We start from the raw sequence: 27,235 nt of genomic DNA, 5'->3' as shown, positions 1-27,235 counted from the left end.
CTGTTCCTATGAACCAGCAGGGAAAGGGAATCTACTCTAGGTACTTCCTGGTACCAAAGAAAGACGAGCATGAGTTCCGACCCATTCGCAATCTAAGAATAGGCAACAAATGGATTTGCAGAGAAAATCCAAATCTATCCCCAACTTCATCAAGGCGATTGGCTCTGTTCAATAGATCTCCGCGACGCTTACTTCCACATTCCTGTGGTCAAAAAGCATTGGAAGTTCTTAAGATTTCTCGTCGGAAAAAGCCATTACCAATATACAGTGCTACCCTTCAGCCTCAAGTCAGCACTGAGGACGTTTTCCAAATGCATGGCGGTGGTGGCAGCCCATTTAAGGAAACATCGGATCTTCATCTATCCCTATCTAGACGATTGGCTCATAAAAGCATCCACATACCTAGAGACCTAACAGCACTTCAATTGGACCCACCAACTACTCCAGAGACTGGGTCTTCAGGTCAATCTCTCCAAGTCCACGACATCACCTGTACAGAGATTGCACTACTTAGGCGCCATCATCGACACCACTCAAGCAAAGGTGTTTCCTTTGAAAGAACGACATTTATCAATCATCCAGAAGTGCCAGCTGCTCGAGAAAATCCCTCAGGCCACTGCAAGAGCGATATCCTCTCTCCTGGGGTCAATGGCATCTTGCATCTATCTCACTCCCAACGCTCGCCTCCATATGAGACCTTTACAGGAGTGCCTAGAAAATCAATGGAATCAACTAGTAGACGATTGGGAGAACAGCAGCCTTCTTTCTCCCCATGCCATTCAATCCCTCAAGTGGTGGTGTTCTCCAAACAATCTCCTGAAAGGAATGCCATTCCACCAACAGCCTCCAACTCAGACCATAGTCACGGATGCATCGCTGCTCGGATGGGGAGCGCATATGGATCACCTTCAGATTCAAGGCTCTTGGTCGCAGAGAGAGACTATATCACATCAATCTCCTAGTTACGTGCAGTCCATCTTGCGCTCAAGGCCTTCCTCCCCGCATTGACTGCGAAAACTCTGCTCCTCCAGACAACATGGCCACCATGTATTACTTGAACAAACAAGGGGGCACCAGATCCAGGACTCTGTGTACGGAGGCCCAAACAATTTGGCACTGGCTTCTAGCCAGGAACCTAACAATAGTAGCAACTCACCTTCCGGGCATACAGAATGTCCAAGCGGATGCCCTCAGCCGAGCAATGGACGAAAACCACGAGTGGGTTCTGCACGACGACGACGTCCAATCCATCTTTTCCATGTGGGGTACCCCTTCTATAGACCTATTCGCAACCCCAGAAAACAAATAATGACAAGACTTTGCCTCCAGGTACTACCATCCAGGAGCATTGGGGAATGCCCTGTGGATAAACTGGTCAGGAAAATTTCTTTACGCCTTTCCACCGCTTCCCCTGATACCAACAGTTCTTCTTAAGCTGTCCCACTCCAACACCAAGATGATTCTCATCGCCCTGGAGTGGCCACGTCATTGGTGGTTTCCAGACCTTCTTCACCGATCACTCAGTCGACATATCAGGTTACCTTGCCGTCCCGACCTTCTCACGAAGTTTTGAGGCCAGATGAGACATCCCAACCTCTTGTCTTTGAATTTGGCAGCATGGCTCCTAAGCTAGTGCAGTATGGTCACCTTAATCTTCCTCAGGACTGCATCGAGATTCTAAGGGAGGCAAAACGCCCTTCCACAAGAACAGCTTATGCCTTCAAATGGAAAAGGTTCTGCATGTGGTGTTTGGACAAGAACTTTGACCCAACGACATGCGGAGAAGAAGCTATTCTTCCATATTTATTACACCTGGCGAAGTCTGGCTTACCATTGTCATCAATCAGAGTACACCTGGCAGCACTAACAGCATATAGGAAAAGTCCTTCCCAAACCTCTTTCTTTATGATTCCAATCATAAAAGATTTCCTAGAAGGTTTAAAAAAGGTTTTTCCTCCTATTAGACATCCATCTCCTCCATGAGAGCTTAATATAGTCCTTTCGCGTCTGATGCTACACCCTTTTGAACCCATACACAAGGCATCCCTCCAGCATCTTACCTGGAAAACTGCCTTTCTGGTAGCAATCACTTCAGCTCGCAGGGTTAGTGAGATCCAGGCCCTTTGCGCTCAAGAACCTTATTCTGTTTTTCATTCCTCAAAAGTAGTAATGAGAACACATCCTAAATTTCTACCTAAAGTCATTTCAGACTTTCACGTAAACCAGACCATCTCCTTACCGACTTTCTTCCGAAATCCATCTACTCTTGCTGAGAGAATCCTACATTCTTTCGATATAAAGAGGGTTTTAAAATTTTACTTGGATAGAACAAAATCACTGCGCAAATCACAACAGCTGTTTATTAACTATGGCCCAGTTAGAACAGGTCTGGCCACCTCCAAACAATCCTTATCCAGGTGGATTGTCTCATGTATCTTATTCTGTTATCAGTTAGCAAATAAATCCCTCGATGGCAGGCCTAAGGCCCATTCCACTAGGGGCAAAACAGCAACTGCTGCTTTGATAAACATTCCGTTAGCAGAAATATGCAAAGCGGCTACATAGAGATCTGTCCTCACCTTCACTAAGCATTACTGTCTTGATTCGGATGCTGGGACAGATGCTCAGGTTGGACAGGCCTCTCTTAAGAATCTCTTTGCGTGATTTATTGTTTCTTTATTGTTCTGTCTACTCCACCGCGGTTATTGGGATGGGCTTGCTAATCTATTCAGTGCTTATGACTATACATGGAAATCCCCTACGAGAGAAGGAATAGTTTCTTACCTGTAACTCCAGTTCTCTCGTAGGGGTATTTCCATGATAGTCACAAGCAACCCTCCCTCCTCCCCGGTGGAGTTGACATAATAATAATAATAACTATAATAATATTAATAATTAAAGAGATATTCGGACTTCATGTCATATTACAAGCCTACAAAAAGAACTGAGGCAACTGCCTTTTGCTGTGCATGATGGGATACAGGAAGACTTTCTCTTCTTAAAGGCACAGCTCTATTTACATTCTGTATAATGGCAGCCTATGGGCTACACTGCCCTGCATTGTTTCATCCTTATTTTGAAGTTGTAAAACAGGTTGTGAAACATGTTTTCTACTTCATCTCTAGAATATCAGTTTCTGTGGAATGCTTGCAGATGGTGGATATTCAGAAGGTACGGAATCCGCAGATAGATACTTTATTCACCAGCGTTACCAAAGGTAACTTGTTGATAATGGCCTATACACACATTTCAGGAGAACTTAATTTTTATTCCTAGGTGTAAATATTTATAGGCATACGTATGTAATATGTATGTATTTATAAGGTGTATGCATAAAAGTTATATATTTTTTTTTGTTTTTATGGCTTGTCGGAAAGTAGCATCTTTCTGACAGTTACCCCACTTTTTGCCTGGTGTCGGTGTGTTTAAACTGTAGTAAACTAGGATCCTGCTAACCAGGACCCCAGTGTCTGCGCTCTCCTCTAAAATTGGTTGCTGGTGAACTTGTACACCCTACAATTGGCATACTGGTGCAACCATTTAAGTCCCTAGTATATGGTACTTGTGTACCCGGAGCTTTGGTACACAAGTGGTCCCCCATGGGCGGCAGCATATATTATAGCACGCCATTGCAGCCTGCATGAAAAGGTGCATGCACCTTTCACTTAAGATATAAGGCTTGCCTTATATCGTGGTCACTGCACTTAGATACTGTAAGTCACCCCTCTGGTAGGTTCTTCAGCCCAAGGGCAGGGTGCATGCTCCTAAGTGTGGGGGTACCCCTGCTTGAGCAGAGGTACCCATACAAAGCCTAGACTCCATTTCATGGGCTTTGTATGTGTGAGGAAGCCACCTTAAGGTATGTAGTGGACACTGGTCAACACGAGTGGTTCAACTACATAATGGTTTCTCCAAACCTAGGTATGTTTGGTATCAAACATGTTGGAATCATGCAACATACCTCATCTAGTTCTAGTTGCATAATCCTTTCTACTCTGGGGGTTCCTTAAAGGATCCCCTAGTTCTGCCAGTCCAGCCTTATTGGGATCTGGCTGCCAGTCTAAGCTGCTGCAGACCCCAAACACTTCTGACCTCCTGCTGATTAGCCTACCTGACAGGGGAAAGCAGAACAAAGGATTTCCTGCAAGAGAGGTGTCCACTTCTGTTTGAAATAGGTGTCTCTGGGCTGGGGTGGGATGGCATTTGAGCACCACCAGACTGCTTTGAAGGGCACATTTGGTGCTGTCCTTGCATAATCCAGTTTGCGCCAGTTCAGGAACCCCCAGTTCCCGCTCTGGCTTAAAACCACACAAATGACAGGGGCGTGGCCCCTCCCCAACTCCAGCTCCTCCCTTAGGGAGGTGCAAAGAGCTCTGCCAGGTGTCTGGTTGATTCTGCCATCTTGGAAACAAGGTGGGCAGTGACCACCTCTGTTTGGTGGGTCACTACAGAGTGACCAAACCCATTTTAGGGTTACTTAAGGGATTTCCTGTGGGTGGGTCCTCAGATTCGTCAAGCACTACTCTTCAGGGAACTCTCTGCAAGATGCCTTCTGCTGCTGGCCTCTGGAACCACTGCTGGTCTCCTTTTGGAACAAGATTGTATACAGCACTCTGCAACTCAAAGAACAACTTCCACTCTGCAGCTCCTGCGTCATGGGACTTATGTTTTGTTGTGTTGCAGAGGCTTCTGTCAGTGGGTCTCTCGTTGCGGTCTCCACTGATTGGCTTTCCTTCCTGCCGAAGGCCTGCCCGGACTCTTTCAAGGGTCAAGTCATTAGGACCTTGCTGGACCACAAAAACCTAGTCTTCCTTGCAACTGCTATTTGCATTTGCCAAGGCTTGTTGGTGGTCCTGCTGGCCACTGACCCTCCTGCAAACCGGTGACTGACGTGGGACAGCTCGTGGGTGACTCAAAGAATCTCCTGCATCCCTTGGATTCCGCAGCTGGACTTCCTTCACAGTCCGGCAGGAGCATCACCTGAAAAAGGGTCGCCTTTGCCTACCTGCAATGCCTGGATCGTTCCAAGTGGTGTGGACACTGTCCCCTTCTTTTTCAGGCTGTCTGAAATCCACCTTTAGGTTCCACCAGCCTGGCCCGCGGGTCGCGACAGCAGCTGGTCAACCAAGGCTTCCACTGACTCTGAGTGTTTCTGATGCCCTTCACCACTGTGCACCTGGGCTCCATGGTGTAGGTTTTCCAGTCTTCCGAGTATCCATGGCTCTCCAGCCTTCTTGGTGCCAGCTGGTTTCTTTGGAGTCCACAGGGAAATGGTTCTGAATCCATAAAAATCTAACCACAACTGTCCTTTGTTAGTCTATGAGACACCCAGCTCGATATCAGCTCTGCACCCGGTTGTCTGTGGGATTTCTAGTACCTACTTATGGTAATTTCCTACTCCCTCAGCCCCTGGATTCTAACACTTACCATGGTTAGGCACCTCCATTCTTAAACTACTTTTAGTATATAGTTCCAAATATTTCTGTGCTTGTCCTGCTTGTTGCTAAATGTATATTTTGTGTGTGTGTCTACAAGTGGAGATAAACTAGTAAGTATAGCCTTACTGTTGTAATAAAATATACTTTGTGCAGTACCTGGTGTGGGTCTTACTTGTGAACAGTTACTCACTGACTATTGTGGCATTGAAAGTGCTTTACGTTTCTCCTGGATACACTTTAGCTGCTCACCACAGCTACCCTGTAGGAAGTTGGCTCTGTATGTACAATTTCAAAGTAAGAAATAGCATGCACAAGTGGTAAGATAGTGGCAAAAAGAGATAATTCTAATGCTCTGTTTTGTAACACGAAGCCTGAGCCTTTGAGGCTTACTGCTAGGTGTTACAGTTCCTGCAGGAGGGAGGTGTGAGGCATCTCCACCCAGAGCAGGCTTTTGTTTCTGTCCTCCGAGCACAAAGGCCCTCACCACATGGGGTCAGAAACTCGTCTCTCAGCAGCAGGCTGGCACAGACCAGTCAGTCCTACACTGAACAATTGGGTAAAATACAGGGGGCATCTCTAAGATGCCCTTTGTGTGCATTTTTTAATAAATCCAACACTGGCATCAGTGTGGGTTTATTATTCTGATAAGTTTGATACCAAACTTCCCAGTAGTCAGTGTAGCCATTATGGAGCTGTGGAGTTCGTTTTTGACAAACTCCCAGACCATATACTGTTATGGCTACCCTGCACTTACAATGTCTAAGGTTTTGCTTAGACACTGTAGGGGCATAGTGCTCATGCACCTATGCCCTCACCTGTGGTATAGTGCACCCTGCCTTAGGGCTGTAAGGCCTGCTAGAAGGGTGACTTAGCTATGCCACAGGCAGTGTGAGGTTGGCATGGCACCCTGAGGGGAGTGCCATGTCGACTTAGTCATTTTCTCCCCACCAGCACACACAAGCTGGCAAGCAGTGTCTGTGCTGAGTGGGGGGTCCCTAGGGTTGCATAAGACATGCAGTCCTTAGAGACTTTCCCTGGCATCAGGGCCCTTGGTGCCAGGGGTAGCAGTTACAAGGGACTTACATGGGTGCCAGGGTTGTTGTGCCAATTGTGGAGACAATGGTACATTTTAGGTGAAAACACTGGTGCTGGGGCCTGGTTAGCAGGGTCCCAGCACACTTCTCAGTCAAGTCAGTATCAGGCAAAAAGTGGGGGTTAACTGCAACAGGGAGCCATTTCCTTGCATACCCCTTAGAGAACTATTGCTATCTGGACACCTAAACACTCAAAACACATACCTGGGCCACTTCGTATTCGGTACTGTTATTTTAAAATTATATTCTCATGAAATATGTACCCCCTACTTCTCTCGAGGTTTGAGCCAAGATTATATTGGCTTTGTTTTTCCATAGTGAAATGCAATTTTTATTTTTTTTGCTTCTGTTAGTTGGAAGCAATCTTGTTGTAATGGTATTTCTCAGTTGAGGTTTTTTTTTTCCTTCCATAGTACCGTTTTTCTGTAGCTAGGCAATTTATTTGCTGTTACATGTAGCCTTTTTTCCATGGGACTTACAAGTTTAATTCAACTTTTACCTACTTGTAGCAGATTGTAATTAAAAAAAAAAAAAAAAAAACCTAGTGTAACATTTTAATACCACATAAGATCTCTGTCCTACCCAGTTTTCTTTAAAGAACAGTTTGATCCAGATTTCCTTAAGTTATTTATGTGAATTGTTGAATACTGTTAAACTACTTTCCAGCCTTTTATTTTCAATATTTTGGAAAACACATTCTTTTTCTCCATCAGTGTGTCATCCCATCTCAATCAATTTGTTCCCTCTAAGGTGCCATATAACGACTGTTCTTGCAGTAAGACTTGATTTCCTTTTGCTTACATTCGTTAGAGTTCTGCCCTTTAGAAGCAAACACTTGTGTTCTTTTTGTATTGGCAGATATTAAAGATTGTTAGACTTGTCAGCCTTTGGGTGGTCTTCTGGTTCTCCTTTTTTTTTTTTTTTTTTTTTTTTTTTTTTTTTTGCTGATCTCATTTTTGCATCTTAGGACTGTGCACGCTACCACTGCTAACCAGTACTAAAGTGTTTGAGCTTGTGCTTTAAAACATGGCAAAATTGGCTTATCCTCAATTGGCATATTTTAATTCACTTCCAAGTCCCTAGTAACGTACCTGTCGCATGTAAATAAAATGCTACTTATGGGCTTGCAGCACTCATTGTGCCACCCAATTTTATTTTATTTTTTTAACATTTTTATTATTTTGTGAAAAGAATAAAAGGAGGCACCTCTGCAAATTGACAAATTGTAGCAAAATACATGTATCAAGAACTGTACTACATCACAATCAATACTGAGGTTGTGCATGCATCACTTTCAGAAGTTTACATACAGATAAATGAGCATGGCAAGCATTCAGGTGCGATATTGTGTAGAGCCCTGAGGGCAACATTTCAAGTACTACATAGGTAGCAGAGAAGATTACGCCAGTGCTCCAGGGTTGCAGATGTGAGGGAAGAGGGTTACGAAGGCCCAGAGCATCACAGCTCGAATGCCACGGGTAGAGTGGTACATCAACTGACATGAATATTGATAGGTAACGTGGGAGCTATATTTCAAGTGTGTACATCATGCATTAACAGTATTGCCTTCGGTGTCTTGGGGTGTCATGACAATTACTTCAAGGTGGAAGTGTCATTCTTGGCTTCTGTGTTAAGAATTTAGTCATCCCAGTTCTCCCCTCTCGCTCTCAGTTGGGCCTTAGCTTGCGTCATGCGTAGTGTTGGCCTTGGACCAGGCTCAGAGTAATGTTCGCAACCATTGCTGCATATCTGGCATCAAGATTGTCTTCCAGGCCCCTTTGTCTTGGGGACAGAGACCAAACAGACAGGATTATGGAGTAGGTAGTGTATATCCTGCTAGTTCCGCCGTGATAGTTGTGATATCAGGCCATACCACCTGTAGTAAGTGGGGGCTGGTATCCGGTAGTTTGCAGCAGGGTCATTCTTGCTATATGGCAGGAAACAAGCATCTGATGCGGGGTGTATATGTGTGGTGTATATATTAAATTGCGTGTACCTGAATCAGGAATGCCGAAATCCATCTTCGTCCTGAGTACCCGTGTCTGTGATTTAGTTGTAAGGGGGGAGGGGTAGTAAGTTGTTCCATCTAGGCTTTGACACTTCCGTGGTGCCCATTGATGCAGTCAGCAATGCGGAATGTAAACTGAACATGACACGACGCTAAGGACGGTGTGTAAAATGTATGAGCATAGACTCATTTTCTCCTGCCCCTCAGGTCATCCATACATGTTGTCTAATAGTGTAATGGGACAGGAATTGTCGACCCCCTATGTTGTATTCATCCCTAATGTCCTGGAAGAACCTCAGAACTCTTCCTGAAAAAGGTCACCTACTTGGATGATCCCTGCTTCACACCACTGTGACAGTGACTGGTCAGCCGGCTGACACACAGTAGTTGCTTTAGCAGGGTAGAAGGTGACAGTGGGACTTGGAAACCCTTCCCATGCACATAACACCACCCGCATAGTCGTGCCCTGGCGGATGACAGTTGCCATCTGTAAGTCAGGCGCAAACACCAGTGTCACCCTACATCCTTTGGACCATTAGCCACTGGAGTAGTGGCTGCTGACGACCATCCTCCATATTAAGTCCAACTGACCTTGTGAAGTACTATGGGGAACAAAGCAAATAAATATAATAATCTGGTATTTGTTTGGCTAATGTTGATTCCAGCTTTGATTGAAATGAAATTGTGCTGGGATCCTGCTAACCAGGCCCAAGCACCAGTGTTCTTTCCATAAATCGGTACGTTTATTTCCGCAATTGGCACAACCCTGGCACACAGTTAAATCCCTTGTGAAAGGTACCCATCGTACCAAGGGCTGTGGCCAGGGAAGGTCCCTAAGGCCACAGCAGGTATTATGCCACCCTAGGGGATCCCTCACCAAGCACATGTACACTGCCTTGCAGCTTGTGTGTGCTGGTGGGGAGAAAGACAGTCGTCATGGCACCCCTCTCAGGGTGCCATGTCCACAAACCACTGCCTGTGGCAGAGGTAAGTCATCCCTCTAGGAGGCCTTACATCCCTAAGGCAGGGTGCACTATACCACAGGTGAGAGCATAGCTGCATGAGCAATATGCCCCTACAGTCTCTCTCCATTCTTACACATTGTAAGTGCAATGTAGCCATATTGAGTATATGGTCTGGGAGTTTGTAATTACGAACTCCACAGCTCCATTATGGCTTCACTGAATACTGGGAAGTTTGGTATCAAACTTCTCAGTGCAATAAACCCACACTGATGACTGTGTGGGACTTATTGAAAAATGTACACAGAGGGCATCTTATAGATGCCCCCCTGTATGTTAGCCAAACTGCTAGTGTAGGACTGACCGGTCTGTGCCAGCCTACCACTTTCAGACAAGTTTCTGATTACAGACTGCACAATGGCTCTCACCCCATGTGGTCAGAAACGGTCAGTCCTGGGTGGAGGTGCTTCACACCTCACCCCTACAGGAACTGCAACACCTGGTGGTGAGCCTCAAAAGCTCAGGCCTCGAATTAGTGCCCCAGGGCTCTCCAGCTAGTGGAGCTGCCCGCCCCCTGGACAAAGCCCCACTTCTGATGGATACAACTACCTGTGGATTCCTCATCTAATGAATTCTCCCCCATGCGTAGCATTTGACGGAAACTTCTCTCTCTACCTCTGCATGTCGGCGAGGATGTCACAATTGCCCGACTCCACACTGCTCTGTGTGACATCATCGTGGCAATAAGAGGTCCTCACCTCTGTGCTGACGTCAGTTCCCTTTCTTCCATGCCTTCAATAACGGTTACTTTTCTGTTACCTGTATCGTTAGCTCTTTGGAAGGGATACTTTGTGTATTTCCATGATGTTGACTCCAAAGAAGTCGGGTTTCAAGCCCTGCAGGGAATGTGGAGGTCGCATGTCTGTGACTGATCCACACAACGATTGTCTTTGGTGCCTCAGTTCCGATCACGACGTCCAAGTATGCGGATCCTGCCAGAAGAGGAATCCGAAGGCATTGAAGGAACGCGAGGCAAAGCTATTCTTGGTGAGGTCCAAGAAGGAGAGGAAGCGGCACCATCGGTCCTCTTCTGGAAAATCGTTCCATAAGAAGCGACGTCATCGTGATTCCCGACGTCTGTCTAGAAGTCGGTCGCGTCGAGGGCTCCATCGTCCCGGCGCCGCAAGTCTTGGGAAGTGAGTCCGACGGTGTCCCCTCAATCTGCAACGTCGTCATTTGGCTTCGCCGGTGCATCCAGAACCTGAAGAGTCGAGCCCGGCTCCGGCTCCACAGACTTATCCTTCGTTCCCGGCTCCAGGTACAGATCCGGTGGCATTCCTTAATGCCATGTTTCTAATTTTTCAAAATATAGCTCCGGAAGGTGGTGCGCCGGCTGGCCCCACTAGTCCCCTGGCTTTCAATCTCGGCGTTCCGGCTCCGTATAAGCCGACACTGTTAATGCCATTTTGTTTGGCGGGAGACTCGGGTCAGGCCCCTATGCCGGCAGTGCAGCCCTCGACGTCGAGGGAGAGACCTTAGATGCCGGAGGTGATGGAGCTGAGATGTCAGATGCGGGTGCCTTATCCGGGTGCCTTATCCATGGCGCCGATGGAGCCATCTGCGGCGTCAGTTGGATCCAGGGAACCTATCATGACGCCTTCCCGGCGCCATTCAGACGTCGCTGGGCTCCGTCGACGCCGGGGCTCGAGGCCAAGTTGAGGTCATGTCGAAAGGCCCTTAGACGTTTGGAGGAGAGGGAATATCAACAATTCCTCGAAGAAGGGGAGATCACTGATCCCTGATCCCCAGGGTGACTTCACTGGGCTGGACACTGCAAGTGGTCTTGATACCTCTCCAGAGTATGACCTGGCCTCCCTGGGTGAATTACTCTGTAATTAGGAAAGCTGCAGCATTCCTGGATCTCCCTTACCAACAGCGCAGGTGAAGACCAACCTATTGATTGAGGTTTTGCATCCTGCTACAGCCATGGCGGATCCTCTTTTGCCATTTAATGAGGCCCTGATGGATCCGATCGAGGTTTGGAAGAAGCCGGTCACCTCCTCAGCTGTTAGTAGGTCGGTGGCCAGGTGTAACAGATCTGTGCCTGGCGACCCGGAGTTTTTGTCCGAACACCCTTCACCAGAGTTTGGTGGTACAAGCATCCTGCTGTTTGAGGTTGGCCCCTAGTTCGTTTCCGGGGGGACTCCAAGCAGATGGACCAGTTGGCCAGGAAGCTGTTCATCTTGCAGCATGGGTCTGAAATCTGCCAATGCAACTTGTATTCTGGGCAGGTATATCCTTGCTATAATGGATGCAACGAAGACTGTTCTTCCAGACATGCCCCAGGACTTGCGTGGTCTTCTTTCGGACGCTCAGGCAGCGGCTACGCAAGTTATTCAGACAGGGCTGGATACCACGGACTCTATTGCAAGAGCCATGGGGACTTCCGTTGCCTCCAGACGATATGCGTGGTTACGCACTTCCGGATTTTCGTCTGACGTCCAGTCTACTTTACTGGATCTGCGCTTTGATGGAGCAAAAGTATTTGGTTCAAAAGCGGACTCTGCGCTAGAGCGCTTTAAAGAATGTAGGGCCACTGCTAGGTCTTTGGGTCTGCAGGCTGCTTCTACCTCATTTTGATCTTTTAGACGGCTGCGTGCTTTTGGAAGAGGTGCTTCCTTTCGTGGGAGGTCACAGCAGCCGGGGCATCAGTCCTCCAGCCTCCCTTATCGTTCCTACAGGGGCGGGGTAGAGCCCGCACAAGAGGGACCATCCAACAGCAGCACCCTTCCTCTGGAGGGTTACCTCAAGGAAAGCAGCCCTAGTCCTCATGTCATTGTCTCTCATACCTCTCCAGTAGGGGGGAGGCTTTCTCTTTTTCTCACCATATGGGATTCCATAACAACACTCTAGATCAGATTGGTGAAAAAAGGTTACGCCCTTCCCTTTAGGGATATTCCTCCTCCCTTCCCTCCCCGTCCTTCCTTTTGTTCAGAAGATCATCTCCTGCTGTTAGAGCAGGAGGTTCTCGCCCTATTATTGAAGGGCGCAGTGGAGTTGGTTCCAGAGCAAGAGATGGGTCAGGGGTGTTATTCCAGGTACTTCCTGATCCCCAAGAAGGATGGTCGTCTGAGACCTATTTTGGACCTGAGGATTTTGAATTGGTTCCTCAAACAGGAGAAATTCAAAATGCTGACTATCACAGGTGCTTTTGGCGTTGAGCAAGGAGGATTGGATGGTGTCGGTCGACTTGCAGGATGCTTATTTTCACATTCCCATTCTCAAGTCGCACAGGAAGTATCTCCGATTTGTGGTAGGATTGCATCACTCCCAGTTTGCTGTCTTTCCTTTTGGTCTTACTTCCGCACCACGGGTCTTCACGAAGGTGATGGCGGGTGTTGCAGCACACCTCAGGAGGAGGGGAATAGCAGTATTGGCTGATCAAAGCAGAGTCTCTGGGGCTTGTTACATCATATTCAGCTGACAACCCAATTGTTGTTCAGTCTGGGTTTTTCAATAAATGTACACAAGTCTCACCTAGAGCCCTCTCAGCGCCTCCTGTTCATAGGGGCAGTACTGGACACAACAATGTTTCGGGCCTACCCCCCGCCTCAGCGGCTTCGGGACATTCAGGGGCTGATTCCATTGTTACAAATTGGAGCGGCAGTTCCAGTACTCAAGGTCTTACGCCTGATAGGTCTGTTTGCTTCTTGCATTCTGTTGGTCACTCTTGCTCGCTGGCATATGAGGGCTCTTCAGTGGTGCCTCTGCAGACAGTGGTTCCAGCACAAGGGGGATCTCAGGGATTCAATAAAGATCTCCAAGGACGCTGTGGCGGATCTTCTTTGGGCAGAGGACGGCAACCTTTCCCAAGGAAAACTGTTTTCACTGCCTCCTCCAGTGGCCACAGTGATTTCGGATGCTTCCACTCTAGGGTGGGGAGCTCATCTGGGGGACCTGGAGATCAAGGGTCTTTGGTCTCCAGCGGAACAGATGTTGCATATCAATCTGTTGGAATTGCGGGAAGTACGTTTGGTGCTCAAGGCCTTCCTCCCTTCCCTTCGCGGTCAGTCAGTTCAAATCCTGACGGACAAGACTACTGCGATGTAGTATATAAACAAGCAGGGAGGAGTGGGGTCGTACCTTCTCTGCAGAGAAGCCCTGTGACTCTGGTCCTGGGCTCAGGACCATCAGATTTGCTTAATGGCAAATCATTTGGCCGGGGTGCTGAATGTACGAGCGGACGGTCTCGGTCGTCACTTCTCATTAGATCACGAGTGGAGTCTCCATCCGGATCTAGTCCTCCACATCTTCAGGGTGTGGGGTACTCAGGTGGATTTGTTCGCCACTCGGGAGAACGTGCATTGCCCGTTATTCTGCAGCCTCCAGTGTCCGATGCAAGGGGCGTTGGGGGATGCGTTTCAGATGTCCTGGAGCGGCCAGTTGCTTTACGCGTTTCCCCCCCATACCCTTGATTCCTCGGGCTTTGAGGAAGATTCGTCAAGACTGGGCCCAAGTCATCTTGGTAGCACCGGACTGGCCGAGAAGGGTATGGTATACAGACCTGCTTCAACTCTGTGTCCTCCGCTCCGTCTCCCGCTCAGGGCAGACCTCCTCTCGCAGTCGCAGGGGCAGGTTCTACACCCCCACCTCCAGAGCCTCTATCGTCCAGGCGACACTCCACTAAATCGATTTATGCCGGTAGGTGGGCAAAATTTGTGCTTGGGTGTGGAGAGAACCAAAAAATCCCTTGAAAGCCCACCTTTCAGATGTACTTTTGTTTGCTCTTAGTCTGGCTAAGAAAGGCTGTGCGATAGCTACAGTTAAGGGTTATTTGGCGGCTCTGTCGGCGTTTCTTTGCCTTCCGGACCAGCCATCTTTATTTAAGTCTCCAGGTGTAAACAGGTTCCTTAACGGTTTGGTGAATAGATTTCCTCCTACTCCCTTTCACATGCCTCAGTGGGACTTAAATCTTATTCTGACATTCTTAATGGGTTCGCCTTTCGAGCCCATGCATTCATGTCCATTGAGATTTTTAGTCTTTAAGACCGTTTTCTTAATAGCAATCACTTCTGCCAGGAGGATTGGAGAGCTTCAGGCACTTTCCGTCAAGCCTCCCTTTACCATGTTTTTCCCTGATAAAGTGCTTCTAAAAACCAGGGCTGCTTTTCTGCCGAAAGTTGTCACCCCTTTTCATAAAGAGCAAACTATCACTCTACCTGCGTTTTACATTCCTCCCCACCCGTCTAAAGAGGAAGAGAGGCTCCATAGGTTGGACCCTAAGAGGGCCCTGAGTTTTTACCTAGAGAGAACTAAAGACTTTCGCTTAGATGATCAACTGTTTGTTGGGTATGCTGGACAGCGAAAGGGCAGAGCGGTCCAGAAAAGCACACTCCAAGTGGGTCATCTTGTGTATTAAGATTTGTTACACTCTGGCAAAAAAAAGTCCCTCCTGAAGGTATCAGGGCCCTCTCTACTAGGGCTAAGTCTGCATCTTCGGCCCTAGCGAGAGGAGTTCCGTTAATAGACATATGTAAAGCGGCAACTTGGGAGTCCCTCCATACTTTCGTGAAACATTATTGTTTAGACTCTGAGATGAGGAGGGACGGTCATTTTGCTCGCTCAGTGTTGCAGGAGTAGTGTATCCACCAGAAAAAGCGTTACCGAAGGTAAGTAACTTGTTCTTATGGCACCCATGCTCCTCGGACACTTCACTCATATGTTGACTTAACTAATGTGCAGCTCCCTGACTGCAGAGGGATGTGGAGTCAGGGCAGTCAAGGAGACAGGAGGGAGCAGGGCCAAACCTGGATGCAGCCCAGCTGTGTCGTGGAGTCTGCACTCCTGCTTATGAAGTCAGGGTAGGTGCTGGTATTGTAGCTTCTGTGCTGTCAATGCCCACAACAGTTCAGCACTCACCAGGTGGCAGTGAGATATTTTTGTATGTACTGTGGCAAATGGTGAGGAGCCCTAAAATCCCCCACCTCCCAGCAGAAAAACAGGCCTTGTTGATCTATGCTGCAGATCAGGCCTACCGTGCTGTCAGAACCCCACGGCAGTGATTAGACCATCTGCTGTGATGCGAAATCCAAAAGCCCTGCAGTGGTAAATGTCACTGGATGGGCAGGATAATGTGTGGCTATTGGAAGGGCCGCACGGAGAACTTGGGGTTAAGCATCAGATCTGGCTGTCATTTTGGCCAGGTTCCCCTGTGCCGCCCACTTATGTATCCCTTTAAACATATCCCAGTGCCTGCTAATTGCAGCCTGTGTACAGGTTTAAACTGCTTATCGACCTGGCGAATTAAACCTTTTGCCATACTGAAGCCTTCCTTTTCACTGCATACGTCACCCCTAGGGTAGGCCCTAGACAGTCCACAAGGCAAGGTGCAATGCCTTTAAAAAGCAGGGCATGTAATTTTAAGTTTTACATGTCCTGATAGTGAAAAACCTTTACATTCATTTTTCACCACTTCAAAGCCTACTTTTTCCTCATGATAAGATTGGATTTATATCTAATTATAAAGTACAATTTCGAAAATGCTACTTTTAGAAAGTTGTCATTTTCCTGCCCTAGCCATTTAGTGCATGTACCTAGTCCTTGGGTCACATGACTGTAGTTGGCAGTTAAACTTTGCATTCATCCTCGAGAGCCACCCACAAGAGACCTTAAGTCTTAAGTGTGCCTGAATGGGCCCTCACTGGCGGAAGGAGAAGCTGAATATAGCCCTTCTTACACTTGAATAGGCTGTACTCAGCCTCCACACTAAGGGCTGTAGCAATTCTGGATCCAAGACAGGGAATGCCGGATGCCTGGCGATGTTAAAGGAAACCTCTAGAAGTTTCTCCCACTTCAAATCTAAAATTTGGAGGCCAGATCCATTCTTGCACCTGGGGTAATCTTCAGAACATGCAGTTTAAGCATAACCGATACGGAGTTCTGACATTTTTCAGAAGTAGTCTTGGTCTGGTTTTGCTCCTGTCTGCAGCTTTTGAATTGGGCATGCTGTTAAGTTGTCGTCACTGCTTGGGAAGGTGCAGATTAAGTAGTAGAAGTAATGTCCATAAAGGTAGTTTCACGTAGCAAGTACAGTGGATCATGCCTAACTGTAAAATGTACCAATGCTCAAATTGGTTTATGTAGTGTTTTTACTCCAGTGTGCTTTTCAATATTCAGATAGTTATCTTCTGCCACATTCCATCAGTTTACTCCAAAGGCATTTTGTAATTATTTTTTGAGAATTCTAGAGCATTGATGTTTGTCTGCCATTCTTTTAGTTGCAATAATGCTGAGCAATCATAGGAATATTGCAAATCTTCCATTTAACTTTCCCTGCACAGTGGTTTGTTTTCAGATGTGTAGATCTGAGACACCAGTGGTTGTGGGCCTTTGTGTTGTGACATTTTTAATTAATCTCCTCCACCCTTTACTGTCTTGCAGAACTTCAGGACAGACCTTTGCCAACACCAGTTCTTCCCGTTCTCATGCCTGCTTTCAGATTATTCTTCGAAAAAAAGGAAAGCTTCATGGAAAATTCTCGTTGGTGGATCTTGCTGGGAATGAGCGAGGTGCAGACACATCCAGTGCCGATCGTCAAACTCGGATGGAAGGGGCGGAGATCAATAAGAGCCTACTGGCATTAAAGGTAAATCACTTATTGTAACTATCAATTGTAGACCTCCTTTTAGTGTAAAATGTTCTAGATACCACCCAGTCTCAACATATTCAGTGGAACACCAATGTGATAAGTATTTTTCCAAGGTTCAGTCAATTTTGTATTGTAATGATTCTTGGGGTGCTTACAGTCTATTTGTTTCTAGAACGTAATTAAATTTTAGAATTATGCGTGCCTGGTGGTGTACAAACAATGTTATGGTTTCTTTTCTTTTGCTCCTTGTATTAAGGGGAATAAAATATTGCAACGTAATGAAGTTATGTAAAATGTTTGTTTCTGATGAATGCTTCTCTACACATTCCTCCCCTTTAGAATAGAATATCCCTAGGAGCCAGAAGAGATCCATAAGATTTAAAATGGTATTGCTCGTATGTGCCAGTAGGTGGTGGTGTGTGGCTCTGTGCTTATTTTGTTGCACCATGTAAGTGATGGAGTGAGCTGCAAATAAGTGCCACTTCTGCTCTTGGTTGCCATTTTCTTTCTTCTAACCTTTCAGATATGGATCTAGAGCTCAGTTCCCTCTTTCACTCTACCTCAGTCTCGAAACATCATACATCTGCTCCAGAGACCTCTGCCTCCAGCTGGGGAATGAGGTTAGAGCTAGCTGGCGGAAAATGTGCAGCACCGTAGGAACGGGCCTCAAAGCTGTAAATGTGTCTCTGCTTGTGTGGACAAGTGACTGTGCTATACGGGGAAAAATCTAGTACTTTGAATATTAAATAACCAAACGTCACACCTAGTCATACAGAGAAGGGCTTTCTGGGCAGTGCTCTTTTGATGAACTGGTCAGGGAAACTTACTATTTTTCTCCTATTTCTCTGATACCATCAGTTCTTAAACTTATTGCAAAGGCTAATTATTTGTTGCAGCAGAATGGCTGTGGTATATGGATTTCTGCCAGATGGGGTAAAAACCACACAAGGCCAGATGACCTGTCCAGGGCTATGTTTTCCATCCCATTTTGATATTGAATTTAGCAGCAGAGCTCCTGAGATCGTGCGTTATGGGTATTTGAACTGGCTTCCAGTGTATTTGAAGTCTAAGAGAAACCAAGAGTCACCCAGGATGGTATATTGCTTTACTTGGGAGACCTTTTGTTTAGTGCCAAGAAACAACATTTTAACTCAATCACCAGCCACAAACAGATTATACTTATGTATGTTTTGCATCTTGCGAAGTCTGAGCAGCAGTTACAAACTTAATCTGCTTGTAAACCCTACACAGTATTTCCTTCCAAGTAGTAGTGAATACTCGGCCGTGTTTTCTTCTAAAGTACTTTCTGAAATCTCCTTTAACCACTTTCATTACCAGTCTTCTCTCAACTCCAACTGAAAGGTCTCTACATACTGTAGGTGTGAAGTATTTTGTTCCTACCCAGAAAGACTCAAAGATGGAAAAAATATTTATTTCACTCTTAGCTCTACATGAGCCTTCCACATGGGCCTTGCCACTTCAGTTTCTAGCTCCCTGTATTTTTGTTTGTATTTATGAACGAGTCCACCAGGGAAAAAGCAGCAAAAGCAGTATAGATGAGAAATGTAAATCTATCATCTACTCCCTAAAAATGTCTACCTCTACTAAACCTTGTGGTTGAAATGTTGACGCTATAGTAGATAATTCAGCTGAACGAGCTGCTTTAAAAGTCCTTATGTTTTAAGAAGCAAATTCATCTGTAGGTGTGCCAGATTCCCTTCTATTCTGGATCTGCAATTACTGTGGTTCTGTGCTTGCTACACTAGTCTAACATTTGGCTATCAATGAAGATCCGATGATGCAAAGAAAGTTACTTGCGTTACAAGTTCTATATTGTAAACATCTCATTTGTATTCACTAATAAATATCCCTTCTCTGTTTCCAGTTCAAGAATAGTTGGTTCATATCTGCATCTCTGTAATCTGCCTTTAACACAAAAACTGATTCAGTAGATCAGCCGCCAGTACAGGCCATGCTGGGATAGGAAAGCTGCTAGTTCCATTAGGTAGTGGTGTGCTATTTTCATTCCTCTGTGTATATAGTATAGCATATATTGCTGTATTTGCTTTATTTTCCTTAATTTTCAGACATCAGGTAGGTTTCATTTTACAACGTTTATGTACGTTTGTCACTGTGTTGGCCCTTCAGAACCTTATAAGATGAATTAAATTCAGCATTTGTGTAAACTTACAATTATTAATTTAAACAATTAAAGTATTCCTGGTCGCTGGACACGAGCAGCATTTCTAACTTCTTTTTCAATGGATGGAATGGCTAACTCTTAGCCACTGTTAATTGTTCGGGCCACATCCCAGTCCATTGTTTGCCCATCATGCCACCTCAAAAAGAAACCAGACATACGCAAATGGTCTGTGTCCTACCAAACTCCTTTGCCAAATCCTCAACCCGAAATCGAGCAACCTCTGACTGGTTTCAGTCTGTTTGGGCCTTTTCAGTAAGGTGCAGCTGTTTTCCAGTGGCATTGCGAGCACAAGACTCCTGCTAGGACATTTGACTTCAAGAAAGATGCCTACAATACAGAAATAATATGCAAGTAACAAATTTGTCTGAATGCGTTCCCCAATCTACTGTAAGTTGGTTTTGAACTGGCTGGCCTCTTGTTATGCACATCTTTAATTTAGCACAAAGATTATATACTGTTGGTTTACCTACCCTGCCATGGAATTTAATATGAATCTAAACTTTTTCTAAGGAGTGTATCCGAGCATTGGGACAAAACAAATCTCACACACCATTCAGGGAAAGCAAGCTGACCCAGGTTCTCCGGGACTCGTTCATTGGCTTAAACTCCAGGACGTGCATGGTAAGTGAATATAGTTGAATGTTTGGACATTTTAAAGGTGCTTTAGATTGATAAATGTTTCTTGTCAAAACTTTGAGACCCTTTAGCACGTGTTGATCTAGGTTATTGTTAATGAATCAGTTACATTATTTGTGTATTGTGAAAGATGCTCTTGAATTCAAAATTACCATCTTGTAGACCCTACTAGAGCCAAGAATGCATCTACCCGCTGTAGTCATTTAGAACACTTATATGTTTAGAAAAAAAAGAAAATAGCTCACAATAACATCCTTGTAAATCAGCATTTCAATTCTACAGTTGGTCTGTAGCATTGGCTCTTTCCTTGATTAAGATGTTTGAATCATCCATAGTCCTCTGCATAGAATCCACAGTAATGACGCGTAAGGTATAACACTGTTGAAACCTGCATTCACTTAATAGGGATATAAGACACTGTAAATATTAGCCAGCGGGGAAAAAGGTGTCCTTATGACATTCCAAAGATCACCTTTTTTTGATTTACAACTTTATTAGTTTTTCATGACCACATAAGAACCAACAGGTCACATCCGCACGTTGTTGACTGAACACTGTACAAGTCCCACGCAGGTAACAGAAGCATATGATCACAAGTAGTCATATTAGTCAAGGACAAAGCACACAACAATTGCTACATCTAAGGCCTATCAGCTGAACAATCTCCCCAGGCTCCCGTCCATCTCCCCAACACTCTCATATTTAGCAGGACAGCTTCTCGTCTCATACAATAGTTTTTGTTGTTGGGTGCACCAGTCTACCCCTCGCCATTTCGCAAGCACAGGTGCAGTCTCTGCTTTCCAACCAGCTGCAGTGTCTCTTCGCCACTAAACATGCCGCTCCCACAAAGGCCTGCTCTGCTCTACTGAACCCCACCCCCTCCAGGACTCCCAACAAAATTGGCAACTGGGCAACCTCCACCTCAACCCGCAGGACTCTAGAGATCTCAGTCACCACCGCTCGCCAGTAGGTTGCTAAATGTGGACAGCTCCACACCATGTGGCAGAAGTCGGGGCCCACACAGCGAGGACAATTGGCATGAGGTAGGGGACCTGCTTTGTGCAACCTGTCAGGTGTGAGGTAAGCAGTGTGTAGGTAATAAGTCTGCACCACACGAAGACGGAAAGTCATAGTCAATGTTCTCAGGCCATCATAGCGTCTCTCCAGTCCTCATCCTCCATCGGACACAGCCAATGCTCCCACCACTCAAGACTGTCAAATGTCAGTGCTGTGGTAGTGACCAGGGCGCGGTATATGCGTGACACTCCCCCAGGCCGCCCATCAGCATCTTGGCATCTACAGGGCTAAACTCAGGCAGGACCACACCTGCCTGGATATGAATGTTTAACGCATGCCCACGTTGTAGATATCTATGGAACTGGGTCCTGGCAAGCGAGTATCTCTGCTGAAGCTCCTGGAAGGACTGCATATGGGAGCACTCTCAGATGTCGCCCAACAGCAAAATGCCTATAAGGTCCCATTTATGGAACCCCTCTAGTGCCAAGACCTCTCCAAGCCACAACCCATGCTACAGCGGGGTTTGCTAGGTGAGATGGTGCCTGCAACCCATTGCCCTCCGCGCCGCTCTCCACCTCATCAGTACCACTTGCCTCGGGGACCCTACGGGGCAAGGGGTTACCATACAGCATCCCGAACAGGCCAGGGAAGCGCATCGTCAGAAGTTCTAGTTGGTATGTGGGATCTGACTAGCCTCCACCCAACCAGTCACTAACCACCACCAGCAGGTGCAATGCTAGGTAGTAGAGATGGAGATTGGACATCCCCAGAACTCCTTCATATACATCACCTTGACAGGTGAGCAACGCCAGCCGGGGGCAGGTATTGTGCAAATAAGAATTGCCACACAGCTGCTTCAATTTCCTTAAACCATCGCTTGGGGATGTGGTAGGGAAGTTCTGGAGCAGATAGAGGAATCGGGGTAGTATCATTTTACACAGCGATATCCTTCCCAGGATGTTGAAGGACAGAGACCCCCATCTGTGGAGGTCCTCCCTGACCCTCCCTCTGGGTAAGTGGCAAGACGTTAAGTGACCATGCCAGTTCGGATAGCAGAGTTAGTCACCCCCAGATTCCGAAAGCTGTTGTGTAGGATAGGGATGGCACTCTGCCAATCATAACAGTCCCTTGTGGGGCACAATGGAACTAGCAGCAATTTACTGGGGTTAAATATCAAGCCCGAGGCCTCAGCAAACAGCACCAGCAGTTGCATTACCCGGGGTCCACTGCTAACTAGGTTAGCCAGAAACAAGAGTAAATCATCCGCATACAACGCAATGCGGTCCTCTCCCTGTGGGCTGAGACCAACTTTCTATCAAGGGATCCTCCCTTATGAGCTTCACAAGTAACTATCTCCAGTGCAAATAGGAGCGGAGACAGGGGACACCCCTGGTGGGTTCCCCGACAGATAGGGACCTGGTCCGACACAGCCCTGTTCACCTGCAGCCGTGCCGTTGGACTAGAATAAAGGAGCCTCACTAGTCCTCAGAATCTAGGACCAAACCTGGCACTCGAAAGCACCTGCTGAAGATATGATGAGTCCACAGTGTCCAACGCCTTTTCGAAGTCCAAGAGGAGGGGCGCCGGGGAGGGGTTAAGAGGGCCCAGTTAGACAGCGCCGCTTGTAGTAGTCTAATGCAATGTCTAGTACTTCTAGCTGGCATAAAGCCGCACTGGTCTGGGTGTATCAACGAACAAAGCACTTTTCAGTCTAGTGGACAGTATCTGAAGAAGTGAGATGGGGCGATAGGCAGAACAATGTTGCGAAGGGGGGGGCTGGTCTTGGGGATCACCACTATGGTGGCCTGGTCAAGGCCCGGGGGGGAAACTACCAGTCTGCCCAGCCTCCTCAAACATGGTGAGCAGGTGGGTAGCTAGGATATTGCAAAATTTACTGTTGAGCTCTGCTGGAAAACTATCGGGCCTGGGGTTTTGCCCGCAGCCAGTGCTGATATGGCAGTCCCAACCTCCTTGAGCCCTATGGGTTCATCCAGGTCCTGTCTTTCCACTGAAATCTTAGGGAAGGACACCTTCCCCAGCAAGGGGTCTCTTTCTGCTCAGGGTCTGGGCTGCTCTTCGTAGTGTCTTGTGTAGTAGGTGGCGAAGCTTTACGCTATTTCATAGGGTGTCCGGGAGATGGCTCCTGATAAGTCAACAACCTCCGGAACAACTGTTCGGCATAGTTCCAGTTGCAAGCCAATGCAGGAGCTTGCCGTTATCTCCCCACCCATACACGTGGAATAGAGTAGAATGTCTGATCTCCCTAACTTAGGCTAGCTGTCTCGTTATGGATGTGTGTGTGGAGACGGTGAACTGACTCAAGTCGCAACACCCTGGCTCCAAGTCAGACACCTTTTGGTTTTGTGCGCACTCCCGCACACGGAGATGTCTGGCTTCCCCCCTGAGGGTGGCCTTGCAGGCAGCCCAGATTGCACCAGGGGATGGCACGGACCCCAGATTATACCTGAAATATTTGGTAAGCTGGTCCCCACGGCTTGTGTAGTCCCCGTCCTGTAAGTACCAGGCATTTAGTCGGCACACAGGATGCTGAGCAGCGCCTGTTTATTCGAACAAGGAGTGGTGCATGATCCGAGACCCCATGTGAAAGTATCTCAACCCCCTGTCACTCTGGGTACATCGAGGGTATCATGTGAAGGTTTATTCTAGCGTGTGTGGTATGCTGCCAACTTATGGGTATATTGCTGTGTTCGCGGATGCCCTATCCGCCACACCTCGCAGAGGCCAAGGCCCTCTGCCCAACGACTCAATCCGGTCGCCTGGGTAGCTCGGCTCGTAGACAGGTGCTCGGTGATGTCTATCTCTGGTTAGCCCCCCCCACCTGAAGTATCACATTCACCCTCTCCGTAGCAGGGGCCTCCGGCACCGGGTCGCCCACCCCACGAGAGGCTGCATGTTTGGAGAATTGATCAATACGCTGTTGGGACGCCGGCGGCTGCTTGCTGGTTTTGTCTTTCCCCATACCAGCCACTCACGTCTGGAGCGTCGCAGTCTTAACAGGATCTCCGTCCAGCACCTCTCAGGAGTGGACCCAGCTTAGAGTGGGCACCTCGGAGCGTGGTCTCTCAGGACCCTGTGCACCCAAGCACCAGAAGGCAAGTGGGTACGGGAGAGTTTGGGGGAGAGGGGGGTGACAGGACTGGATGAGGCCGTAACACCAGCAACCAGGTTTCCACAGGGCCAAACTCTGGCAGGGGTGCCGGGCGGCAGGCAGCTGGACCCCCTCAAGACCTGGGTCGACTCACGCCTCTTCAACCCCCCCACACCCTGGGGATGTCACTCTGCCCGCCACATGCCTGTGCCATACCTCAAACTTGTGTCCTGCCATCTGCCGGTGAGCGCCTTCTCTGTTGTCCTCTGCCTACCGCCTCTCTCCCTTAGGGCCCGTCCACGGACTGTGCCGCACTTCAGGGTCCTGCAAGTGCAGGGGGCCGGTCTCGGCACCTCAGACCCCTTTCTAAGGCGCTGTGTCCACTCAACTTCAGCGTGGAAGCTCGAGTTGCTCCTCCACTTTGTGGCCCAGGCACGCCCAGGCCAGGCTAGACCAACCCAAGCACTGCCTCTGGTGGGCCACACGCCCTCAGCGTCACTGGCAATTTGGGTTCCTTTTTCATTGGCCCGGATCAGCCTCTGTCACTCTCGGCCCCACTGGGCTCCAGTATCTCCCGCTTCACCACGTGCGGGAATCGGGCTGCAACTCCCAGCGCCGGCCCTGCAACAAATGCAGCGCAGGAGCTCACCAAGGCCGCCCCTGCCACCACCGAGGGCCAGCCCCGCACCCCAGGCTGCAGCTCACAGGGGCAGGGCTCATCATTCTTCGCCGCAGACACGCAGCCGAGATCAGGTGGTGGCCCCAGCCTCGGAGCTCAGCCGCAGGCATGGTGCACAGCCCCAAAAGTCTGCCCCAGCCGCCACCAACGGCTGGCCCTGAACGTCCGGGCTGCGCGGTAGGCCACAAGCATCAGCCCTGCAAGGTGGGGCTCTCATACTGGACTCCCCTGCGCACGCACGGCGAGTCCAGGTCCCGCGCCGACTCATCCAGCTCCTCAGCAGGCGGTGGGACTGGATGGAGACAGATTGGGCACTGGGCTGACAGGGCTTATGGAGGTTGACTGAGGGGTCCGGAGCACTCTTAGAGTGCAACCGCCATCTTGACACCCGAAGCCACTCCAAAGATCAAATTTTTAAAGAAATTAAGCAACATAAGTATAACTATAACTCCATAATCAGAAAACAAGCGTACTTATGGGTACATTGACAGATGTTAAAGAGATTGTTTCTTACAGGACTGGGAATCTTTGAGTGTCACCCGTAAAATTAAAAACAAACTAATCAAATCCTACACATCAAAGCACTGGATGACTCACAAAAATACAGAAATATTAGAGGTGTTCAAAAAGTTCTACGCAGACCTCTGCAGTCTTCAGGCAAACACCAATAAGGTAGACTGCTCAGCTTACCTTCAGAGTCGGTCAATAAAATCAATCTCAGAGAAATAAAACCTGATTAAATAAACTGTTAGAAACTAAGGAAACCGTGAATGCAATAAATTCCATCCACTGTGGGGAAACCCCAGGACCAGACGGCTTTCCCATAATATTTTTTTTCAATTAAGAGAGCTATATTTAAGCCTCTAAAAGACACTGTTGATTACTTTGCCCTACAGGGTAGAGTTTCAGGAACTGCCTCCGAAACCAGCATCATAGCGATTCCTAAGGAGGATAAGGACCATGCTGACCCGAAAAACTGCCTAATATCCCTCCTCAATAAAAAGGCCAAAATGTATGCAAAATTATTTTCCAAAAGACTGGAACAATGCATCCCTAAACTTATTCTCAATTCTCACATGGGAATCTTTAAAGGGAGACTTACCAGAGACGACAAACTTGTGTTCTTTCATAGTGGAAATGGCCCATCGTTCCATGCTCCCAGCCATGTTAATTTCGCTTTGAGCCGAAAACTCCTCTGATTAGGTCTTGTCGTCCTTTCTGCAGTCAGTTCTCATGACACAAACTGCTCTGTTAATTAAAATGACTATGGCATTGTATGCTAACCCGAAAATCATAATCTGAATCAGTAGAACACTTTCCATTCCCTTTAACCTACACCAAGTTACACGACAGGGCTGCTCCCTTTCTCCTCTACGCTTCCTACCACAAATCTCAAAATGATTAGCCCTGTGGTCAATTTTGTCACATCGATGCTTCCTTTGAAACCTATCACCAACTTTCTCTTATCTCCGTCACCAAGCTAACATCAAACTTTCTCTAGAATGTCGTAAGACTTCGATCCACTTAAAAAAACTTTCAGACTAAATTTTGCAACCTGCCAAACTGGACCTTTATCAGTCTGTCGTCTTGGCAGCAGAAAGAGCCTGTTGGCTGCTGCTGGATTTAATTGCTAATTTTGCATGACCACTAAACATAATTACAAGTCCTCTTTCATAGGGACTGTTATTTCACTTTATTTTCCTTCATATTTTATTAGCATGTTTGTTTTCTTGCTGCTTTCACTTTCTCTGTGAAATGGAGTTAGTTGCTATGTTGGATGCGGGTTATGTGGATGAGAAATGCAGCTATTGCTATGTTGACGGGTCATAACCTTTTTGTTAATCTTACTCCTCTATGATTCAGCATAGAAAAGAAGACCAGGTTAGGGACTGCTTCCCTACCTAAGCCTTCCTAATACCAACTCCCCACTGATGCCTTCATGCATGCTTCTCAGAGGATGTAATTCGATCATTTTCTTAGTGTATACCTGGACTTTGCAACACTTCTGGGATACAAGCAAATATCTGTTCTGCTACAGTAGCACCTGACTTACGATTTATCACCCTGATTGAGTGTGTTTGAGGGCACTACTCTGAATATTATAGATGTGGATTTGTGCATGTTCATAGATATAATAATGCTACGTGAGTGGATGTCAACCGCTGAGGTTTTTAAAGAGATCGAGTAATCTTGCTCTGGCATTTTTGCCATTGAGCAGCATACTGTCAAGATGCTGCACAGAAATTTCTGATGAATACTTCTAGCCACAGATTCTTCATCTTAGAATATTCCCATGGTGGCAGACTAGATCTGGAGATTTTTCATTGCAGGGCTAACATACTCTGCTAGATGGTGTCATGCGGCTCCACATCAGCTCCATACTCATCAAACTACTGAGTGGAGCTGCGTATAAGTGCAGTCTCTGTGAGCTGCCATCAGTT

At 47.2% G+C, this 27,235-nt stretch overlaps 1 protein-coding gene across 2 annotated transcripts in view; it reads left to right on the top strand.

The window, feature by feature from the left end:
• KIF2C (kinesin family member 2C) overlaps positions 1-27,235 on the top strand; it is a 752,439-nt gene that overhangs the window by 492,710 nt on the left and 232,494 nt on the right. For both annotated transcript variants that reach the window (XM_069232808.1, XM_069232807.1), the window contains 2 exons: positions 16,943-17,147; positions 19,864-19,974. In XM_069232808.1, coding sequence (XP_069088909.1) covers positions 16,943-17,147; positions 19,864-19,974 — 316 coding nt within the window. The remainder of the gene's footprint in view (positions 1-16,942; positions 17,148-19,863; positions 19,975-27,235) is intronic.

Source organism: Pleurodeles waltl, chromosome 4_2 (genome assembly GCF_031143425.1).
Source record: "Pleurodeles waltl isolate 20211129_DDA chromosome 4_2, aPleWal1.hap1.20221129, whole genome shotgun sequence".
Lineage (NCBI taxonomy): Eukaryota > Metazoa > Chordata > Amphibia > Caudata > Salamandridae > Pleurodeles > Pleurodeles waltl.
Note: the sequence above shows the minus strand (reverse complement) of the source record. Positions and strands in the feature narration are given on the sequence as shown.